Source organism: Balaenoptera physalus (assembly GCF_965194825.1).
Source record: "Balaenoptera physalus genome assembly, chromosome: 21".
Taxonomy (NCBI): domain Eukaryota; kingdom Metazoa; phylum Chordata; class Mammalia; order Artiodactyla; family Balaenopteridae; genus Balaenoptera; species Balaenoptera physalus.
Genome location: NC_138902.1, coordinates 18,801,641 through 18,824,743, shown reverse-complemented (window position 1 = coordinate 18,824,743; position 23,103 = coordinate 18,801,641). Strand labels below are relative to the sequence as shown.

Sequence of the window (23,103 nt, the reverse complement as noted above, 5' to 3'; positions counted from 1 at the left end):
GAGAAGTTACTTAATTCCTCTGTTCTTTGGTTTCTTTATTTGTAAAAATGGAACTATATTAGTATGTACCCCTAAATTTGTTGTGAAGATTAAAATTAGAAGTTGCATGTAACCTGCTTAGAACAGTGTCTGGAACACACTGCATCCTCAATAAGTGCCGGTTACTATTAGAATCTAGAGCAGCGCTATCCAAAAGAAACATAATGAGAGCTACATATATCATTTAAAATTTTTAGTTGTCATGCTTAAAAATGATAAATGGGAATCGGTGAAGTTAATTTTAATAATTTCTTTTATCCCAATACCCAAAATATCATTTCAACATATAATCTATATAAAAATCATTAACAAGATATTTTAAGTTCTTGTTTTTGCATCAAGTCATCCAATCCAGTGAGTATTTCACACTGACAGTATATCTCAAATCCAGACTGTGCATATTATTAAGTGCTTAGGAACCACATGTAACCAGTTGATACAACAGAAGAAACCCATGGGGAAGTGCCCCCTCTTTGGCTTGCTAGAACCTAAATTCTAGGTTATAATGCCTTCTTACAATACATGTCATTTGCCTTAAAGCTAAGGTAGAAGTCCCAAGATTCAGTCCACCATCAGTGTCAGAACCAGAATATTAATGGAGACTTTAGTTTATAAGATCCTACACCTAATCTCCCCAAGTGGACCAGGTTAATCCATCCTTTTCCTAAGACGTCATCCATTTCCTCTTTGAATGGGCACATTGATGCCGGCATTCTGCCAGCTGCCATTTTCCCAAAACATTTCTTTCCTTTCACTTGATTCATGTTCTAACTCATGTATTGATTTGTACTTTCTGTCTCTTTCTCTTGCTTTTCTCATCATCATCATTTTCTGGAAATGAGACATGGAATCAGATGACAGCTGGGTAAGGGAGAGGTCGGAAGGAGAGCTAAAGGGATGATTTCCATGATACCAAAGTCAGGAGCTAGATGAAACATCAGTATTGGAAGTATTGCGAGTGGATGTGTGGGGTGCCAGAAGGTGAGAGGAGGGATGTAAAAGCCTCCCATTTCTCTCCATCTTCACTGACACTGTTTCATCAGGTCACCCCACATACACACTGGACCAGAGCAATAGCCTCCTGACCAGAGTTGGAAATACCAGGGTTAAATTTCTGTCTCTTTTGTTTAGCTCAGCAATGGAAGTCCTAACCACTGGAGGCAATGGAATTCCCCATTTCTCATTTCTTAGGGATCACCGTCCTTCATTACCTGATGTCCAATGCCTTAAAAACCATTGTTTTATATATATTTTCTGGGTGGTGGTTGTTGTTGTTTCTGGTAGGAGGATACATTTTGTTCCTGTTACTCCATCTTGGCTCAAGGCAGAAGTCTGGGATGGTAGAAGTGTAATCTTAGTGAATTTGGAGGCTTCCCTCTGCTCTAGGATTTTATCCAGGATCAGGACACCTCCTATAGTGCGGAGACATGGGCTGATGTGAACCTATCGGGTCCTCAACCACTGGTCCATGCAGGTGCTGCTGAGACAGACTTTGTCTCTGTGACCCTTCAGCTCTGGCAGCTCATTACTGCTTCTGGGCTGTGTTGGACGTCTAGGAGCCTTTGTGAGTCTCTTTAGCCCCATTATCCCCTAGATGCAGTACCATGTAGCCATGCTTTATCTTTCTGTGATCTGTTCATCTCTCCAGGCCTTTGCTGGAGAGGATGTGCAGGTTTCTCCCCCAGGATCATACTGATTTCTTCGCTCTTATCCCCCCCATCCCCTTACACCCTCCTTAGCCTTGGAGGAATTGTTTTCTTATCTTGGATGGGAGTGGATTTTGGAGACTCGTCTATAAGTGAATCCTTAAATTCCCCCAAGGGCTGGGGCTTTGGGAACACAGAACACAGCCTCTCAAGCCTTTCATGCTTTCTGCCTGTCACATCCTTCCCTGTAGGCCACATAGAGAAAGCTGATTATCTGCCTGAAGAGAGGAGGTAGGAAAAGAGAAAATACCATAATAAAAAATTATGCCAAAGTGGTAAGAAATACTCTTTATTTTGTTGGGACACTTACCTTTTGAACTTACTCCATTTATAGCTATTTAAAAAGTAGCAAAGTATTTTTTAGAGAGAGTGCACTGAGCAGAGGCTTAACTTAAAAATTCTTTTTAGTACCACTATATTTGTATGGCAAGTGTAAGCTAGATTGAGGATATATAATTACTTGGCTGTGTTCGACAGTAATGTTCAACATGGCATACAAAGCTGTTATTTTTAGCATCCTGAATAAAGATGTTTTCCCTTCTTAGACTCCAGTCTTCCCTTCCACATCCACCCAAGTTAACCTTGATACATTATTGATGTATCCTCAATATTGTTTCTATACATAATTTTTAACCAATAAAAATTTTTAAAAGATTTAAGATGCATAATTTCATCACTGAATTCTGATGTATTCAGCATAGTCTGGCTTCCAGCCTATGTAATCCTTCTTTCCTATATGGCTATGGCCACAGGACCCCAAAACAGCCACATGCTGGTCTCTAGGATGAATTCTGGCCTCAGAATAGGTGAAATTATGATTTTTGTGCCCACATTGTGAGAAGAATTTCCAAGTGGCTTCTAGGTTGCCCCTAGCCTTTGTTTTTTTGATATTGAGCTATATAAGCTCAATATCAAAATCTGTATACTTTGGAAATTAATCCCTTGTTGGTCCCATCATTTGCAAATGTAATGCTCTTGAAAAAATGAGTTATTATAATTGTTGTTTTTGTTATGTCCCTAAGAGGCAAATATTTAGTGACTGAATACGAGGGTGGTAATATCTCTTCATTACCTCCCTGTTAGAATATCCATGTGATGCCTTATTCTATGATTCAGTGGTTTCTCCTTTAAGCAGATTCCTTGTTATCCTTAAAGACACAATTCTCTCTGAACAATGTCTGTTTGGTCTTCGAGGTGCCCTGTTTTGGGGATTGAGTCCTGCTACTGGAAATTTTCTCCACAGCCAGTGAAACATCACACCAGAGTCAGACTATGGCCTGCTGAACCATCTGGCAGGAGGTATTCCAACAGCGGTGCTCCTCCTGGGCAAGGAGGATATGCAGGTGCCACCTCTTTAGCATATGCTCCACATTTTCAGAAGAGTTCATGCTGAAAGTTAAAGGAAATGATAAAGTAAGCTAGTTCAGAGAAGGAATATATAAGCCAGGGAACGGTCTCATATATCCAGCTCTTCTGGGTTGAGAATTTAATATGTACCAGGCACTGTATTTATTGGGTGTTGGGTGTACAGAGATGAAATAGATGTGAATGAAATAGACATGGTGCCTACACTTTGTGGAGCTCACTCTTGGGTGGGTGTGGGCAACGGGGGCAGGTGAGCTCATAAGTAGGTAAACAAATGCATAAATGCATAATTATAAAATGAGAACATCCAACAAAAGGAAACAAACAGCCAGTGATCATAAAGAGCAATGAGTAAGGATCAGAGAAGACCTGCTTTAATCAGTAATATTTAAGATGCAACTTCAAGGAGAAGATAGATATTAAAATTCATTCCCAACAGAGAAAATGACAGAACAATGGCTCTAAGGCAGTGATAATCACAGCAATGGGTTCAATCCCGGGTCGGGGAACTAAGATCCTGCATGTTGTATGGCGTGGCCAAATAAATAAATAAAAGAAGTGAGAAACATTAAGAGATGAGCCCTATGGTTGTCCCAGCTGACTGCCTTGAGAGCGCTTCCAGGCTGCAGCTTGAGGAGGGGGGTACCCAGGAGAAGCCCAGTCAATTCCCTGAGTTGAAGAGACAAATCTGAGTGACTGGAGTGACCAAGACAGCTAGAGTTTGTCAATCTACAATTTAAATCTAGCAGAAGTATCTTTCACAAAATGAAGGTGAAAGAAAGACTTTTTCTGACTTATAAAAGCTGAAAAAGTGTATCACCAAAGGGAAATGATACCAGATGGAAACAAGGATCTACAGCAAGTGAGGAAGAGCACAGGAAATGGTAAGCACTTGAGTAAATATGTAAGTCTTTTCTCTTCTTAATTAATCTCTTTAAAATATACTTGACTATTCAAACGAAAATAATAGCAATGTATTTTGGGGTTCATAGCATCTGCGTAAGTAAAATGCATGGCAACAATAGCATAAAGGCTAGGAAGAGAGAAAAGAAAGGTTCTTATACCATAGGTGAAGTCGTGGTATAATATCGCTTGAACATAGACTGTGAAAAGATAAAGATGCAAACTATAAACCTTAAATAAATGACTAAATAACAAAACAAAACAAAGTTATAGTTGATAAGCCAACAAAGGAGACAAATGGAATCGTAAGGATTACCCAATGCAAAAGAAGTCAGGAAAGAGAGGGCTGAGTTCCACCAGGAGACCTGGGTTCCAGCCCCAGCTCTGTCTCTGGCTAATGGTAGGAACTTAGTTTCTCTCTGGATCCCAGTTTTCCTCTCTCTAGAGTGAGGTGTTTGGACTAGAGTCTAGTCTAGTCACTAGGTGATCTACAAGGCTCCATCGAGCCCTAACATTCTAGAGCATATGATCTTTTTGTCAGAATGTCACCTGAGATCTTAGAGATGAGGGCTGGTTGAAGAGCCAAGTGAAACTCTAGCAGAACTTCCTTCTGGAAGGATGACTGGACTGGCAGTCAGGAGACCTGAACTCAGTTCTACTCTTCTGTTGCCCATTCAACACCTGCAGACCTCTAGATTTCAGAATCCTCCTCGGTGAAGTGAGGTGATTGATGAATTCTCAGGTCCTGTCTCCTCCAACATTTCAATTTCTGATTCTAAGTATCATCCTCTATTGTGCCCAGGCTCTTAGTCAGTACCCAGGAGAAATAAATTAAAATATGTCTCATGAACTCTGATTACAGTTTGAAATTAGACAGTAAGTCCCCTACACATGAACCTTCAAGTTGCGAACTTTCAAAGATGCGAATGTGCGTTCGCATGTCCAATCACGCAAGTTAGTTCACGTGTCTGGCGTACACTGTCACACGCGTGCATCCTCTACAAGTGGTTATGCTTTTGTGTACTTTACTGTACAGTACTGTATAGAGTACAGTAGTACAGTATCTTTATTTCAAGCCCAGGATGTCCGGAAGCAAGGGTAAAAGCAGCAGTGATGTAGCTGGTACTGCTAAGAAGCACCAGGAATTGGAGGCTCAGAGAAAGGATGAAGAGAAACAAGAGGAAGAAGAAGTAACTGAAGAACGGAAGAGATTCACGATGCAGGAAATGGCAAGGGGATTTTCTTTATTTGAGGAGGCACTGTTAGATTTTGAGGCACAGGAACCAAACGTAGAATGGTACACAAAGGTTGCAGCAGCCATTCAGAATACAGTCCAGTGTTACCGTGTCATCTATGATGAGAAAAAAAGAGCTACTACCCTGACATCGCTGGATTGTTTTTTCAAGAGGGTAGATAGGCTTGAATCCAGCAAGGAACCAGAACCTGTGCCATCAATGTCAGGCATGAGTGAAATTGCAGATTGCCCTCCATTTCCTATTGCTGACGATCCTTCAGCTCTACCATCTCCCACCTCCTCTCCCTCCTCCAGTCAGTAACTCTGCTTGCCTGTCCACTTGATGCCAGCTCCTGTATACCAGCTGTTGTACTGTACTACTGTAGTTTTCAAGGTACTGTAAGATTAAAGATGTTTTCTTTATTTTTTCTGTTTGTTTTTTGTGTATTATTTGTGTGAAAAGTATTATAAACCTATTACAGTACATATAGCCTACTGTGTTAGTTGGGTACCTAGGCTATCTTTGTTGGACTTAACGAACACCCTCTCAGAACAGAACTCATTTGTACGGAGGGGATTTACTGTATTACCCTTTAGGTGATTATGGATAAAAAAAAAATTTTCAGCCAAGTCCTCGTTACAAATAAAGCCAACCAGCTACTTGGCAGAGGAAAACTGAAGTACATGGTCATCCAAGGCAATGCTTCCTTCTTTAAGTCACCATGGTTTCAAGCAATTCTACTATTGAGGGAAGTCTTCAAGACCCAATTCTCCTGCTTAGTTACCAATCCCCACTCTGCATATGATTTATCCTTTTATCTTTAATGCCTTTTCTATGCCTGAGTGGATTAAAAATAAGAAGGGATGGGAGGGGTTTATTCCAAAACTATAATTCTGTGACCACTTGAGAAACACTGCTTTCATGTGTATCTGTTGACTGGGTTCATGACTTGAACTGAGTTCTATTTCTGACAAATAGAACCATAGAATTCTAGAGTTTGATGGCCCCTAATAGATCCCTGATGTGTTGCTAACATGTAGAGAAAAAAAATCACAATATGCAGCATTGTTTTGGTCCCCGTAGAAGACTGGTCATGTGGCCAATCACATGATACCTGTTATGGGTTGAATTGTGTCCCCCCCGAAAAGAGATTGATATCTAACCCCCAGAACTGGTGAATGTGACTGTATTTGGAAATAGGGTCTCTGCAGATGACCAAGTAAAGATGAGGTCATTAGGCTGAACCCAAATCCCATGTAATTGATGTCCTTATAAAAAGAGGAAATTTGGACAGACATGCACCCAGGGAGAGCACCACATGAAGATGAAGGCAGAGATTAGGGTGACGTATTACAAGCCAAAGAACAGCAAAGATTTCCAGCAAAGCTTGCAGGAGCAGGGAGAGAGGCATGGGACAGATTCTCCTGTTCCATGAGGAAATCAATCCTGCAACATCTTGATCTTAAGCTTCTAGCCTCCAGAACTGTGGAACAATAAATTTTTGTTATTTAAGCCACCCAGTTTAGGGTACTTTGTTACTGTAGTCCTAGCAAACTCATGGAATAGCCAAACGTTTTAAGAAAGCATTTTGGTAAAAGAAGACATAGGATGAAATCTGGAAGAACAACAACAAAATCTGAAGCAAGAATAAAAAGCAAGAAAACACTGGAGGAAACACAAAGAATAAAGATTTGAAAAAGAATAAACAAATACATAAATAAAAGCAGCCTCCCCCAAACCCCCATCATTACTTTCTTTGTTACAATAATCAAGGCTGTTGAGATTTTACTGAGTTTGAAGGTAACTGAAAAGGATTACTATAAGAGAAGGGGGAGGTTTTAAACTGTGTGCTCTACAGAAAAAGCTCCCCAAAGACAAGCATGTGAGATGTGGTCCCCTTGAAAACACAACTTAGTTCCTAGCCTTGCTTTCCTGTCCACAGATGTGCTCTTTCACCAAATGTCTCCTGTTTCAAAACACAATTAAAATCTCCTACGACAACCCACAGTAAAAACAGAACATTTTTAAGCAGAGCGGGGTCACAACGCTCTATTCTTCTGTGGCTCTCAGGCTGTGCAGAACTTAAGAAAAGCAAAAGAGATGATGCCTGTATCAGCTGCTTTAGCATGCAAGAAGTGGAAACTCAGCCCAAACCCAATGCAACATTTATTTTTATAACTCATATTTTCATAATACAGAATGCCCTGATAGAAGGTTTGGTCAGTTCAGTTACTCAACCTTGTCACCGGAGACTCAAGCTCTTTCCCTTCCCCTGCTCTGCTGAACAAAGTATCAGCTTTATCTTAGGGCTGCTTCCCTCATAATTAGCATCTGTGACAGCGATGGATCCTTGTTCATATCCAGTGGGAGAGGGACCCTGGCTTTTCTCTGCAGAAACCTCAAACAAGCCTATTCTCTTCCTTGCCTTATATGCTATTATATATAGCCTCAGCGCCATCAGAGTAGCCGTGAAGACCTGTGTGCCAATTGAAAGTTATCTGCATATTCTTATTTTCTGGACAAATTTCCATTTTTCTCCATGATCTTTTAGACATCTTTGTAACTTTGATCTTTAAAAGTCAATAATCCACAGAGGTCACAATCTTATGCACAGAGCATTCTTAGCCACATGTTCGAGGTACCTGGCAAGTAATAGAAACCAAGTAGGTATTTGTTGTATGAATGAAGAATAAGTAAATCATATCGGTCCAGATTGGCTTGAGCCAATCGCTGGCAAGGGAGAGGGAAACATCATCAGTTTCTCATCTAAGGGGAAGCAACCATAATATTAACTACAATCTCATTATAGAGAAATCTGCCCCTTGAGAGCCTTACCTTGGCTATGCAAAGACCCAAGCAAAGACTTTGAAATGAAATTGTTTTTGTTTTCTTTTATGTTTTACTTTTCCTACAACGTCGAAGTTTGGGAGTGTGAACTCTCCTGCAATTTTTGAATATGGAAGGGAGATAACAGGAGGGTCCCTATTCCTGCTACACACACACAATCCCCAAAAGTCCGGGTGGTGGGAGGCGGGGTCTGACCTTCCAAGAGAAACTGATCCATCCACGGCTCAGATGCCCAGTCGGGTGTTTCTGATATATTCTTGTAGTGAATATAATTGTTTCTCCCCCCAAAATCATGTTCATGTCCTAACTCCCAGAACCTGTGAATGTGACTTGATTTGGAAGTGAGGTCTTTGCAGATATAATCATGTAAACAGTAGGGCATATGGATTAGGTGGGGCCCTGATCCAATATCTGGTGTCCTTGTTAGAAGTGGGAAGTTTTAACACAGAAGACAAACAAGGAGAATGCCATGTGACAACAGAGGCAGAGACCTGAGTGATCCGTCTACAAGCCAAGGAACGCCAAGGATTGCCGGCAACCACGAGAAGCTAGGAGGAGAAAGGATTTTCCCCTAGAGCACTGAGAAAGGGCACGACCCTCACCCTCGCCCACGTCACCTGCCTTTCTCTACCGTTAACCTTCAGCTGTGACACGTTAGTTCTACTAACGGCTTCATGGGTTTTTCTATTCCAATAAAGTTTTTCAAAATCTCTCCTGGCGCCAAAGACCACCCAAACTAAGGAAGCTCATGACAGCTCCTTTTCCACCCTGATTGTTAGCTCCTCCGCAACGGAAAACCTTTATGTTTCATTTTAGACTTCATTTTGTTCAGTTTGCAGCAACAGCTCAGAGCCATAGCTTACATCAAATCCTCAGAAAGCGATTTCTATCCTTTCTCTTCATCTCCCTGAAGTTTCATAAAATTACTGGTCTAGAGATGATCATCTGATACGACCTCCACCTGATGAGACACTCACACTCTCCCGTGGTCAGAGTCATCTGTGCTCCTAGCATCCAGGCAGTGCAACACGTGTGCCACCCTGTCTCCTCCATATCCCACTATTTCTGCTGCTGGTGCCTCTTCATTCATTCATTCATCCACTAATGTCTGCTGCTAATTAATATCTAGTGACAACCTACTCTGTGTCAGGTACAATTCTACGCTCTGGGAATACAGTGGGAGGAAAAGGCACAATGAACGCCCTTGTGAGTGTAATTTCTAATAGGTGAAGATCATAAATAAATAAAGGAATAAAGCATGCCCAGCGTTGATAAAGACTATCGAGGAGATTTAATTAGGGAGATGGGATGGAGAAAGGGGTCAGGTGGGAGTGCAATTTTAAAAGCGTAGTCAGGGAAAACCAACTTCTGGTTATAAGAGCAAAATGTAACTACCAAGAGTACTTGATTGTACAAACTTTGTGTGTTGCTCTGAATGGCAGTTGGTTTTTCCTTTTGATTTTCTAGGAAAGTGTCATCCCCCCCGGTGCCCAAGATCCATACCTTTTCTGTCACCTCTTTGGGAAAGCTGCTTTTCCAACCTTAGCCCCTCCCCAGTCATACTCTTCCCTTCTTTTGGGGGCTAATAGTTGCAAGTATTCTGGTGGCTCTGCCCCAGCCGTACTCTCTCTGAATATGGTGCCTAGAACTGACACCCTATTCTGGGTGGGCTCTGACCAACCCAGAATAAAATGGGACCATCACTTCTGACATTCTTTATTCTGTGTACTTTATATCTGATGGTGCAAACACAACTGTGCCCACTTCTTTTAAATAACCATATTGCACAGTTGATTCATACGGAACCTAGAATCAGTAAGACTGTGCTTAGAAATTGTTAATGTCTTCTAACTCTTCAGCCCCACTCCACTCTGTGGAGTCTCCTCCCTCTCGATTTATTGGCTTTGGGGAAAATTAAGCTAGTTAGGGCAGTAGCTGTGGCAGTCAGAACACACAGCATGTGATGACCTCTAGGTACCCTCTGCTGCTCATCTAACTCTGCCTACCTTATCCTAGAGATTTGATTAACACCATCACAATCTGCAAAGCTTTAAAGTGCTGAGTTATCTTCTGCCTATTTTTCCCTCTCTAATGTTTAAAAAGAAATCAATTGATGGCAGCTTATGTTTCTGTCCTTTGCCTCCCTTGCCAGAGCTGAATCCCACTGTTTCCGCATGAGAATGGGCTGTGTGCCTGCCCTGCAGCCTCTCCAGCTGAGGGTGGGACCACAAAGAAAATCCATGTTCCCTTCTCAGTGCCATGCTCCCCCTTGTGAAGATTAAGCCATGTGGTGTGGAGGCGAAACCTTTTTCACATCCAATCTTTTACTGGTTTTACTGGTGTTCTTTTTCACTCTTTACCTTCCAAAATCAACAAAGAAAAATCATCAAAAGAGGCACTAAGATACAGTTGATTATCAATGTCATGAGGGTTGAAATCCAATTACTGGCTGTAGAATCTTGGATAAGCCACTCAACTGTTCTGTGACTCTTTCCCATCTGAAAAATGGACCTAATAATAGTAGCTGTGTCCAAGGCACATTGTAAGCATTAAATGAGGTCACATGTGGAAAGCGCTGGGGCACATAGTGTAAGGGTTAGCGTCCATTTGGAGTTAGAATTAAATACATAAATTCATAGTTCACTCCCAATTATTTGGAAGCAGATTATCTGCTCTGTGTTTTACCTGGGAGGGGAGAAACAGCATGATATAACAGGTCCTGGAATCAGACAGACAAAAAAATAGTATCTGACCTCAATTGCATGACCTTGGGAACATTATTTATCCTAGGTAAGCCTCAACTTTCTCATCTGCCAAATGGCGATAATAACACCTCCTGCACAGAGGTGAGGGGGTGGATCCCGGTGACCCACATACAATGCCTGTGGAATTTATAGCTTCAAATGCACAAGTGCACAAAACACGCATCCTTGGTTGCAGAAGCTTGTTCTTTGAGGAAGAGAAATTAATCCCACAAAGAGACCCTAACTCCTGACTTGCCTTTTCTAACAAGGGCCCTTTCTTTTGTCCTGGCCATGAGGTATCATTGTAACTAGGCACAAAGGCCTCAGTGCCCTATCTTTCCCTTCCAGCCCCTGTGAACTTCCCGAAGGCTTCTTTGCCAATAGCCCATCCATGATTCAGAACCTTCTTCCAAATCTGGCATCCATGAAATAAACCCTTCCCAATAACTGTGAGCTTATTGGTTATCCGTTCTGATTTGTTCGTAGTCAGGGCTTTCTATGGACAAGACCAGGAAGAGCAGCCAGAGGGTGGGCACATCAGGCACTGAGACAGAGTTGGCAAGAGTGGGAAGCATGGTATCTCACAGGCAACTCACTCAGGCATGAAAACAGGTTGCCAAGTAGCCCATGTGACTGGTGTGTGCAGAATTCTTTGACTGCCTCAGGAGTAGAATAGCATTACACCAGTACAACATCATATTTCTGACTGCATCAGAAAAAGAATAGCATTACACCAGTACAACATCATATTTCTGACTGCATCAAATTTTCTCTAGATGACTTGATGATAATAGTCTGAAGCTATACTTGCAAAATGACAGATCTGGGATTACCTTTGGGATCACTTCTTCCACATGTCTCATTTTACGCACGAATAAACTTAGAAGTGAAGTGGCTTGTCCATGGTCACAAAGGTAAGAAATGACACATCTGGTCTAGTGCCCTGGTCTCAACTTTTGATCTACTATACTTTCCACTGCATCACACAATTTCATATTCCTGCTGAACTTTAAAACTAAATATCTCAACAACAGTGATACAGATATTTTGCTCATTTCTTGACTTTAGCCCTTTATGATACACTTAAAAGAATGTTTACAGAGCGCTCCTCTGTGTGTAAAACCAAGGGCAAAACGCTTCAACGAGCTAACCCGGAAGCTAGTCTTGCTCAAGAAATGCTTTCACTATATTGTCATCCTTGAATCCCTCAAAATGAATCTGTGCCCTTGTTCATCTAATTTTCCAAGTAAATATCATCAGTCACCTTGAAGCAGGTCATTTCCTGCTGATAAAAACAGTCTTTGTCAAGGCTGTAAGCAGTCAGGATTTACCACCTGGTCATTAATCCCTAGAAATGCCCTATACCCAAATTCTTAATTGCTTAAACAAATGGTTTCCATGGGTGACTAAACATCAGAGCAAATCTGCAGCACTTGCACAGTAGTTCCTTGGGCGACTACTCCCACACTCCTCCCCTCAATGCCAGGGAACTCGGAATGAGAAGTTGAGAGAACAATGATGGTCAGAGAGAGGAGGTCTGAAGGTGAGGGGCGACTGTGTTCTCACACCCTCCTCAGAGGTCACTCTGAGAGCAGGTGAAACTATGAAATATGGGCACGTAAGACAGAAAGGTCTGGTGGGGAAACACTGGAGTCTCAGCCATGATTTAACAAACTTCTGTTGGGAAGCTTTAAATAAAAGGATACTTAAATAGGATTGGGGGTCACAGTTCTTGGAGAAACGGTCTCACAGCTGTCATGTTATGCCCATATCGCTCTTCTATATTGGCTACATTGGCATCTCACTCAACCTCTAAGATATCTTCACATGACTTTGGCTTCTCATAGCAGGGGGGTCTCAGGATAGCTGGACTTCTTGCTTGGTCACTGGATTTCCCCAAAGATATTGACCCAGAACATCACTTCTGCTGCATTATATTGTCAAACCAAGTCCCTAAGACCAGCCCAAAGTCAGGGAGAAGGAAATAAACTCCACTTCTCAATGGGGGAATGGCATACCTGTGCACAAGGAAAAAAGTTAATGGTGGCCACATTGGAGACAAGCTACTGAGTATTCCTTATTATCTACCAAAAACTCAGAGCTCTCCTAGGGAAATAGCTCTTCTACCACTCTGCCACACCTCAGCCCAAATGGCACTTCCTCCAGGCAGTCTTCCTTGATTACCCAAGAACATGTTAGAGGCCCCTTCTGAATGTTCACATGCTAAGTGCACATATCATAGCAATTGCTAGTACTCTTTACAAAGATTACTTGTTCACATACTAAGTGCATATATCATAGCAATTGCTAGTACTCTTTACAAAGATTACTTGTTCAACTTTACACCCCCTTGCCTAGCTGCTGCCGAGAACACCGGTCATGCTCACCATTGCCTCCCCACTACCTAACATAGTACATCGTGCATGGTGGACCCTCAGCAAATATTTAGCCAATCATGGAAGCCTACTGGAGTTATCCTTCGGCTTCAAGAGTCAGGACTGAATCCTTGGTCTTTGTGTCTCTCTTCGCTTGTTTCCCCTTAACTTTTCTTCAGCCATACAAGAGCATCTGTTTTCACGTTAACAGCACCATCAAAACCTGTCCTGAACTAGTATTTTTTTTTCTGCTGCAGCTCCTGTGGGCTGGAGTGGTGATTATCATGCACGAGAAAGATGCAGGGTCGGGGCGTAAGCTGCTCTAGAAAATGAGTCTGCCATGATGCACCAGCCAGGAGCTTAATAGGGAGCATGATCTCCAATTTGCTGAGCGTAGCTCGACAAGGAGCCCTGAGGTGGGCTCGTGACATGTCATTCCTCAGAGGGTTTCAGCTGCTGCTGTGCTACAGAGAAGGATTGATGAGTCTGCTAAGAGATTTGAACACAGTTCTCTTAAAAAACAGAAGGGCTGGGGTCGCTGGGCTAATTGGAGTTGCAGGCATATGTATGTGCACGCCATACATAATCATGCATGTATCTTATATACGTAAAATAGAACGGTAAAGCAAAAGCCAAAAGGACAAAGGCAACAGGCAATCTAATCCACTTAATGGGTCAAGGAGCTCAGAGCTGAGCCGCAAATGCATCATTTGATAACGGTAATGAAAAAGACAGCAATCTATATCTACAAATAGCATTACGGCAGATTTGGTTTAGAGGCCAAACTAAGTTGATGTGAAATTTACGAGACTGGCTGTCTCTCGGATATGACCGAGGAGGGAAGGCACATTCAATTCCTTCTTTTTTCCTTTGGCGCTCAGTGCGAATTAGGTCTTGTTTCCAAGGTAGGCTTTCCTGTTATGTGGGACTTTGTTCTCTTTAAATGACAGTTAAGCGTTTTGCCACCCAAGTTTATCTTAATACGGAGGATGCCAATTTTACAAGTGGGTGAGGTCTCTGTCCAGTCTCTGTAGGTCTCTTGCACACACACGCCACATACACACGTCCTCGCGTGCACACGCGCGTGCACACACACACACGGGGTTCAAAGTTGCAGGTGGCTTGAGCTGGAATTTGCAGGAAAGCCTGTGTCTGAATCATGACTTAGCAGCTGGTCCTAGAAAATGTCTGAAATGTGTTCTGATGATTTGGACAGTACGTTTTGTGTCTGCAAAACTCATTACAACATTCCTGCACAAAATGCTGTTGGAAAGGTGCTTCATTTTCAACCAAAGTTCTAATACATCCTCCACGGTAATCACAATACATTGCACTGCCAAATATGCAGGATGCATTAAGCTTTTTTCTCCTTACGATGCCTCAGTCAATATCAGGTAGCACTTACAGAGGGTAAGGAAGTCTTCTTTCAACACAGCAATGTTCCTACAATTATGTGCTGATTGACCTTCACTTTGTGCTGTGCCTGCAAAGAAAGGGGACCCTGACAGATTGTACAGAGCAGAGCATGTACAAGTCAAATGGTTGAAAGGAAGCAATAAGCTTGTTCCTGCTGCATGTGAAGTGAGTTTCACCCTAGACTTGCTCCTTCTTCAAGAGTGACAGCAGACGCAATCAGAAGTTTGGGGAGGGATTTTAGGAAAAGAGTTTTTTAAAAAAGTCACCCCTGGATTTAGGTCTTCACCTGTTTTGTGAGAAATTTTATAATAAGGGAAGTCACTTGACTGACTGATTTCACACACCAAACCTAAGCAAATTCTCCCTTGTGAAGGAAATAAGAATTCTGCATAAGATGCAACTACAGAGATAAATTCTCATCCCTCTTTAATTATCTTAATGTCTTTTGCAGGTCTCTCTCCTTTGGTCAGGGTAGGTAACTACTGTAAAGTAGACTCAGAAATACATAATGATTCAAGTACAATAGACACGTATTTTTTGCTCACCTAACAGCCCAGCGCAGTTTCAAGTCATCGTGGTTGGTGGTGAGGGTGCGGAATGCTTTGCTTTACGCATCACTCAGAGACCCAGGCTGATGGAGGATTCATCAACTACATATGATGGTCTCCGTGGAGGTCTCCATTCCAGTCAGCTGGAAGGGAAAGGAACATGGAAAAGCTCACATGAAAGGCTGCATGGAGTATGGCCACATCACTTCTGCTCACACATTCTTCTGGCTAGAAATCCACCACACCAAGCTGCAAGGGAGGTTGGGTAATGTGCCCAGGAAGAAGAGGACGTGGATTATGGTGAGAGCTAGCCGTCCCTGCCACACTCCTCTCTTCCCTGTTCTTTCAATGGTGGAGTTCCCAGTTTCCCAGGGTCTCTCTCAGTCTTATAATAGGACATGCTCCCCCCAGACACTTTCAGGATGCAACGATTACTATCTATAGAATACTCTCAAGTGTCCAGTCAAAACACACCTCCTAAATTCAAGACTGAAATTTCCAAAACCCTACTGTACATTTATCTGATGATCAAATGAGCACCTCAAATTGGACGCCCATGATACCAAATTTTTTATCTAACCTCATCCATAAGATGGAGATGATAACAGTATCTATTCATAAAGTTGTGATGAGGATAAAATGAATTAATATGTGGAAACCACACAAAAAAGTGATGGTACACAGTGGAGGCTTAATAAATGTTGGTCATTATTATTTTTTTCCCTCCCTCCTTCCTCTCTGGCAAATCTGTTCCCCTTCCCGTGTTTCATAGCCTTTATCACCTACTTATTAGACCAAGCTGGAAGCCTTACTGGACTCCTTTTCAGCTCTTACCACCATCCAGTGACTGTCACTAACTCTCAGAGCCACTACCTCATCTTCATTCTCACTGTCATGCTCTGACTCAGACACTCGTTACTTCTCAGCTGAACTGTTGCAAAATCCTGCTCAGTGCCCATCTGTTCTCTGCCGTCTTCTTCCTCTAGCTCTCGTTTGCCAGAGTAATATCTTTCAAATGTTCTAAACTGTGTTCTCAAATACTCCAATGGCTTTTTATTGTCAATACGTATAAAGTTCACAATCCTTAGAGCTGGAAAAGTGAGTTAAGCCAAGTTGGAACAGCCTTGAATTCTATCCTGGCTTTACCCTCCCTCCATTAACTTCAGGACAAATCATAATTGATTAAGTGCTAGAGGTATGAATAAAATGTTGGCAGGGGGGCAGAGGCAGACTAGATGGATTCTGATTGGAGGTGGATGGCTGCTCTGAAGACGTGACATCTGAGCTGGAAATGAGAAATTTGAAAGAAGGAAAAAAAGGGTGAGCTTTTTTCCAAATTTGGTTTCATGTGTATCCAATGTGAGATGCTCATTTGATCATCAGCTAGATGTACAGTAGGGTTTTGGAAACTTCAGTCTTGAATTGAGGAGGTGCGTTTTGGCTGGACACTTGAGAGTATTCCATAGATAGTAATCCTTGCATTCTGAAAGTGTCTGGGGGGAGCATGTCCTCCCTTCCTCTGTTCCAACCATAGCCAATTACTTACACTCTTTGCTCTCTGTGCCTTTTTGATTCTGATCCTTGTACCGTGAGAGCCCACCCTTTTTTCTTCTTTCAGATTTCTCATTTCCAGCTCAGATGTCACGTCTTCAGAGCAACCGTCCACCTCCAATCAGAATCCATTTAGTCTGCGTTCATCCCCCCCCCAGCATTTTATTCATACCTCTATCACTTACCAATTATGATTTGTCCTAATGTTAATGGAGCCTGTCTCCTCTACTCAACTGAGTCCTTGAGTGTCCCCAAGCAGAGTTAGTCTCGCCACCATGATACTTTAACTTAATGTTCAAATTTTCTCAGCTTACTGGCATATAAATATGGAACAGGAACTACCTGCAAATGGGCTACGTGGATTCCCTCTTCCTCACTGGGCAGTAGCTCCCTTAACAACGTGGAGCAGACTCCGTAAATTTCCAGTACCTGTTAGATACCAGAAGGTCTCGTGATCTGGTTTAGACCCCTCCTCCTTCTCCTTTCCTAGCCTTACGTCCCTCAAGTGTTGAAAAGAGAGAGGAGGCATGGTGGACCGTAATCTCCTTGTGTGGTAAGGGGCTCTCCCCAAACTCACTTTGATACAGTCTAGTTCCACCCGTGGCTCGTGGCTGTCAAGTACGTGGGGTGATGGCGTTCTTAGGAAAAGATTAGCTTTAACCGAGCACCGTCCACAACTGGGGGCCCCTCCCAGAAGGGTGCCACCATCTCTTATGCTCACTAGGCAGGCTCACTGCTACTTCTTGGTTAAACCTGGTATCCTTCACGGAGAGCGGCCGGGACTGCCGGAGTCCTCTCCTACACCCTCTAAGGCCGATGAAGAACTTGAATGAGGTGCAAGCCATCCCATCTTCTCCCCAAACACCTTATATTACAACCCATCAAGCCTGCTAGCCTGGCCTCCTGCAATGGGTCCTTCATCCTCAGAAATCTCTAGATCTGAACTCTGTTGGTCCAAGGATGTCCCCCAACTTCAGGGAACTTGTGAGATTCTGAGACCCAAAAGGACAATGTAAGCTCTGCCCTAGAATTCCAGCACGCTCCACCAATAACCCTGAAAGCATTCACAGTGCATGGGCGCATCAGAGTGCCCCTGGGAGGCCGAGAGCTCAGCACACGGCTAGTCAAGGAGCAAGCTGCCAATCTCCACATACTGAAGTTCCCTCCAGTCTTTAAGAAAAATTCTATTAGAAGCCCTCTTGTTTGGCTTTAGGAATGGGAGGCAATGGCCTCTCACCTGGGGCACTGCGCTGTAAGACGCCCCTGCCCTCCCAACGCTCTCGCCTGACAGGGGATGGTGGGGCTGGGGCCAGCACGACTCTGGTCCCTCCCAGTGAGCCCTAAGGAGGCAGCACTGGCTTGTGTGCTCAGGAGTGTCTTTGGAATGTGGCGCATGTGGGATCTTTCTCCAGCTACAATTCTGGGGCAGAGAAAAACCCATTTTGAGGGCCTCCCTGGTGGCGCAGTGGTTAAGAATCTGCCTGCCAACGCAGGGGACACGGGTCCGAGCCCTGGTCCGGGAAGATCCCACATGCCACGGAGCAGCTAAGCCCGTGTGCCACAACTACTGAGCCTGTGCTCTAGAGCCCATGAGCCACAACTACTGAGCCCGCGAGCCACAACTACTGAGCCCGCGTGCCTAGAGCCCGTGCTCCGCAACAAGAGAAGCCACTGCGGTGACAAGCCCGCGCACCGTAACGAAGAGTAGCCCCCGCTCGCTGCAACAATAAAAAGCCCACGCTCAGCAACGAAGACCCAATGCAGCCAAAAAACAAATAAAATTAAAATTTAAAAAAAAGCTTTATTAAAAAAACCCATTTTGACACACTGTTAAATGTCTTCTAAGTACATACAGTCCTGTTGGCCTTATCACTGTTTTTTATAACACATTTTCTAAATGCACATCTCCCCGCAGACACTGGAAACTCTTGAAAAGACTTTATCGTCAACATTTTGTTTCACCAAACGAGCACTTCACAGGTGGGCAATAAATGTCCGATACATTATTTTCTAATCTCCAAAAAAGTTAAAGTACCAGGATAATGATATGCCAACCTCCTTATTTTTCAGAAGGCGAAACTCAGGTCCCAAAAGATGAGGTCGCTTATCCAAAGGCACACAGCTAGTTGGGATTGCATTTCACATACAAATTTCTACACTTAATGGTATAGCAGAAGCAGAAGCCAGCCAAGCAGATTTGATGACTGGCCTTTGGAGAAAAGAAAGTGGGTAATGGAAAACACTGTACAAATTCCAAAAAGTAATTTTTGCAGATGAGGCACATTTTTCATTCCCTGGTCTGGTAAGGTTTGCCAGTGTGTGCCGTGACTAATTTCTGTTGGCCCAGCCTAGGATTCTTGTTTGCAGGGCAGCATGACAGATTTGTTGGTATAAGCTGGCTTTAATTCATTTCAGGCCAATCCTGGAAACCAGAGGCTCTGTCATGTCTTCATTGCAACATTAACTCCATTTTTCTTTCTTCACTCCTTCTATTAATAAGCAGAGGCCACTCAATAGGGCAATCTTAACTGCCCGCTGAAGGTGGCAGCCAGAAGTATAAATAATTCTTCTCATGGACCCTTTTCTTCTTTTCCGGGAAGAGTAGTGGTTTTGTTCTCTTATCTCTCAAGGAGCTCCAAAGCGGATAAAGTCATTCAAGACAGCTTAAAGGTTTCCCGGAGAAATAGAAATTCCAGGGCAGGCTTCCCAAGAAGGCGCAAGTCCTCCAGTGCCATCTGATGAACTCCCCGGGATTTGGAGTGGCTATAAGAATTCCCTCTAAGCCCCAGTTGTGTCCACACTTAACTCCATCTAGGAAAGCGTGGAGTGGTTGGGACCTGAGATATTATCCAGGGAGGTTTTTCCCCTGCTTTGTCTACAAACACAAGAAAGCAGCTGACTTATTGAGAAATCTCAGAATAGGGGTGGAGAGGAAGAAAGGTGAAAAGCAAAGCCTGCAGCTGTGGCCAGAGTCCTCCACGTGTGGGTGGATCCACAGGGGCACTCGGGACAGTCTGCGAGGGAGGGCGGTCTCTGGGCACAGACCCTTTGGAGGGAGCAATGCGTGAGTCAACAGCCCCCAGCAGAGGCACCTGTCTGTCTTGTTCATCTTCATGCACTGGGAAAGGCCTCATCTAAACCTACCCAAGTGCAAAGCCATCCTTGGCAGAGAAATAGAAGCCAAACACTTTGTTCACTGGTGCGTCCTTTGCCTCACCATGAACTAATCAGCTCAGCCAGGGCAATGTGGAACACCGGCTGGGCACGGTGTACCGTGTGCCCACACCCAACTCTGTGAAGGGAAAAGAGCAGCCAATGAAGAGCAGAGGGGCACCCACAAGACATGGGGAGCGAGGCAGAGGGTATTCCGCCGAGGAAGAGTGCTGGGCAGACATCTATACATCAGCACGAACCCCTATACACTTTTCAATTTATATTCCTAAACTCACTCATTAACGCATTACCTAAGATAACTGTGATGTTTCCCTTAACATTTAGGTATTTACGTAAGGCCTAGTGAATCCACTGGACATAATATTAAAATGTATTGTGCTCTTCCAGAGACTGTTAGGCTGTGTACACAACACCCAGGAACTGTATAGCCTGCTTACATTCTGTGCTTTTCCAGCAATGTAGCGTATGTCAAATTTCTGTGTCAAGTGTCCTATCATTCCCAATCAATTTCTTTCCTTTCCCACCTCTAAGAGTCACATGGAACATTTTTAGAAATACGCAAGTATTTCAGAATGGAAAAGATGGGGAAGGCATATTGCTATCAATCCGTCATATTTATCTATGGGAAAAGTTGAAATATAGAACATCTAGAGGGTCTAAGAATAGTAACTGATTATGTTCAAGTATGTTTTCAGAAAGCAAAGCAACAGTAGAATTTTCTTAGACAAAACCTAATTCTCACAGACTCACAACTTAGAGAACGAACTTACGGTTACCAGCAGGGAGGGGTGGGGGGAGGGATAGATTGGGAATAGGGGATTGATATGCACACACTACTATATTTAAAATATATAGACAACAAGGACCTACTGTATAGCACAGGGAACTCTGCTCAACACTCTGTAATAACCTAAATAGGAAAAGAATTTGAAAAAGAATAGATACATGTATATGCATAACTGAATCACTTTGCTGTACACCTGAAACTAACACAACACTGTTAACTCTACATTTTTTATTTATTAAAAAAAATAAATAATCAAACAACTTCCCATGAGCACTACTTCCCAGGAGGCCCTTAATAAAAGCTTCATAACGATGGCAAAAAAACCAAACTAATTCTCACAAGGTATATTAAAAGAGAGGCTGATATCTCTACGTAGGATCTGGAAAGCTGGGAGTTCCCTTTTCCTTAATACTTCTCCTTTTTCTCATTCTGCTGCTGGACCCGTGACCATTACTTCCATGACACAACTTCTTGATACTGCAAAGGTAACACTAGGCTGATTGCCCCATTCATCACATGATGTGACCAGGAGTCCCCAGTGCTACAAGCAATACCACAGACAAGCAAGCGCCAGTTCCCGTCATTTTCATTTCACTCTAAAGTAAATGCGGGCAGCCAAGAATTGTGAGTGTTCATCATGGGGTGTTCTTGTAAGATTTCATACGTTTCTCATCTGCCATCAGCATAACACTAGACTTTTGGTATTTCTTATAAATGGGTCTTTCCTCTTCAAAGAACATCTTAGCTGCTCTCTGTCCAAAGATTCACTTAAGAAAAAGCATGACCTAAGGGAAAATAAAAGAATCACAATCTCTTTTACCTTCTAAATCTTCTCACCAGCAAATACTTAGCTCTAAAGGGAAGAGATGAGAAGGTGCTGGGGTTATTGATTAGAGGAGGCTCTAATCCTTAGGTAGAAGGGCATTGCTCTAAGCAAGGCAAGGATGGAAAAAGGGAGAAGGAACGATAATTCCTTATAATGGTTGCTTCACTCCAAGCACTCCCTTAGATATGAGGTTGACAAAGATAAATAGAAAAAGATTTCCATCCCTCAGAGAAATCAAACTCATAGGGAAGACAGACATGCATATTAACTAGAAAAGTGTTTCATGCGTAGATGGGGTCCATTCAATGCTTGTTGGCCTGATGATTTACCTATAATAAAATTCAAATTCTCATACTGCACCATACCTGGGTCAAACTCTGGCTCCACCACCAACAAGCTGTGTGGTATTACACAGGTTACTCAACATCTCTGTGTTATTGTGAATTACTTTGCTCAGTGCCTGGCAAATAAATGTAGTAGTAGTTAATATTAATATTATTATTGTTACTGCCTGCCTCATCCTTCATCTCTCACTATGCTCCCCCATCATCCCTTCCTTATAACCTACACTCCGGTCATACCAATCCAGGGGCTGCTTTCCGGACACACCATGATACTTCCCGTTTCTGAGTTTGAGATTTTCGTTCTGTCTTGTGCATCGAGAGTGGGCTTCTCAAACTGGCTGTGAACGCTTGGAGGGAGGCACTATGCTTTTTCACATTCATCATTCCAGCACCTGGCACATTTCCTGGAACAGGGTAGACACTTAACAAATATTTGTCGAATTAACTATGTGTTAAACTAAATCATGTGAATAAAACTGTACACATCAAGGTAGGGAAAAAGTGAGGAATTCTTCATAGGGAATAAATCAGAGAAAGGTTTCCCATAGGAACAGACAGTTTAACCTGCAAGGCTTGGAAGGATAAATTCCTCAGGGGCTGGAGGTTTGGTGTGTGTAAGTGTTGCAGTCGGCGTAAGAAAACACAAGACGTTGCATAGAGTGCGTGCTCTCTAAGCAGGGAGCTGAGTGAAGGAAAGAATGGAGACACACGTTTGTTCTCAAAACAACAGCTTTTTTTTTTCATGCTAAGAAAAAGCCCAACTTGGACTGTTTGGCTTCATTTTAGCCTCTTCCCTGCATCAATAATATTATTTTTGTAAACTTGTGAGTAGTGAGGAAGGAAAAGGTCTTAGACATTTCTCAGACTTTAATAGATAAACCAAATAACAATAAACAATCCTCACTATTATTCAGTCCCCTCATCTTCCAAGTCTCCTTTGCCCCAGCTCTTTACTCCCCAAAGGCAATGGCAACCTCTTCTCCATTCTCTTCTACATCATCTTCATCTGAGCCTGTGGAGAAGCAGACCTCAGCAACCTGATGTTCATGGGGAAAGGGAGTTTTGCTCAGAGTCACACCTTTATAAAATGTATACAGTACAGACCAGCTATTTTCCTGTTTATCCGTGTACAACAAGCAATCTAACAAAAGGCAAATGTGGTACAAGACCTAAACCAAGGCATATCACCAAACCTCCCATGAAGTCTGCCTCTAGATATTCTGCTAGGGTTGGGTGGAAAGAC

General features: G+C 42.9%; 1 protein-coding gene across 8 annotated transcripts in view; it reads right to left on the bottom strand.

Moving 5' to 3' along the window:
- Window positions 1-23,103, bottom strand: part of FUT10 (fucosyltransferase 10) — a 259,413-nt gene that overhangs the window by 115,510 nt on the left and 120,800 nt on the right. For 3 of the 8 annotated variants that reach the window (XM_082444660.1, XM_082444663.1, XM_082444656.1), the window contains one exon: window positions 15,330-22,872. The exons of 3 other annotated variants lie outside the window; for them this stretch is intronic. Coding sequence is in view for 2 of the 5 variants with exons in the window: in XM_082444663.1 (XP_082300789.1) it covers window positions 22,863-22,872 (10 nt within the window). In the remaining 3 variants the exon portion in view is untranslated. 2 more of the 8 variants (XR_014258324.1, XM_082444649.1) reach the window with 2 other exon arrangements.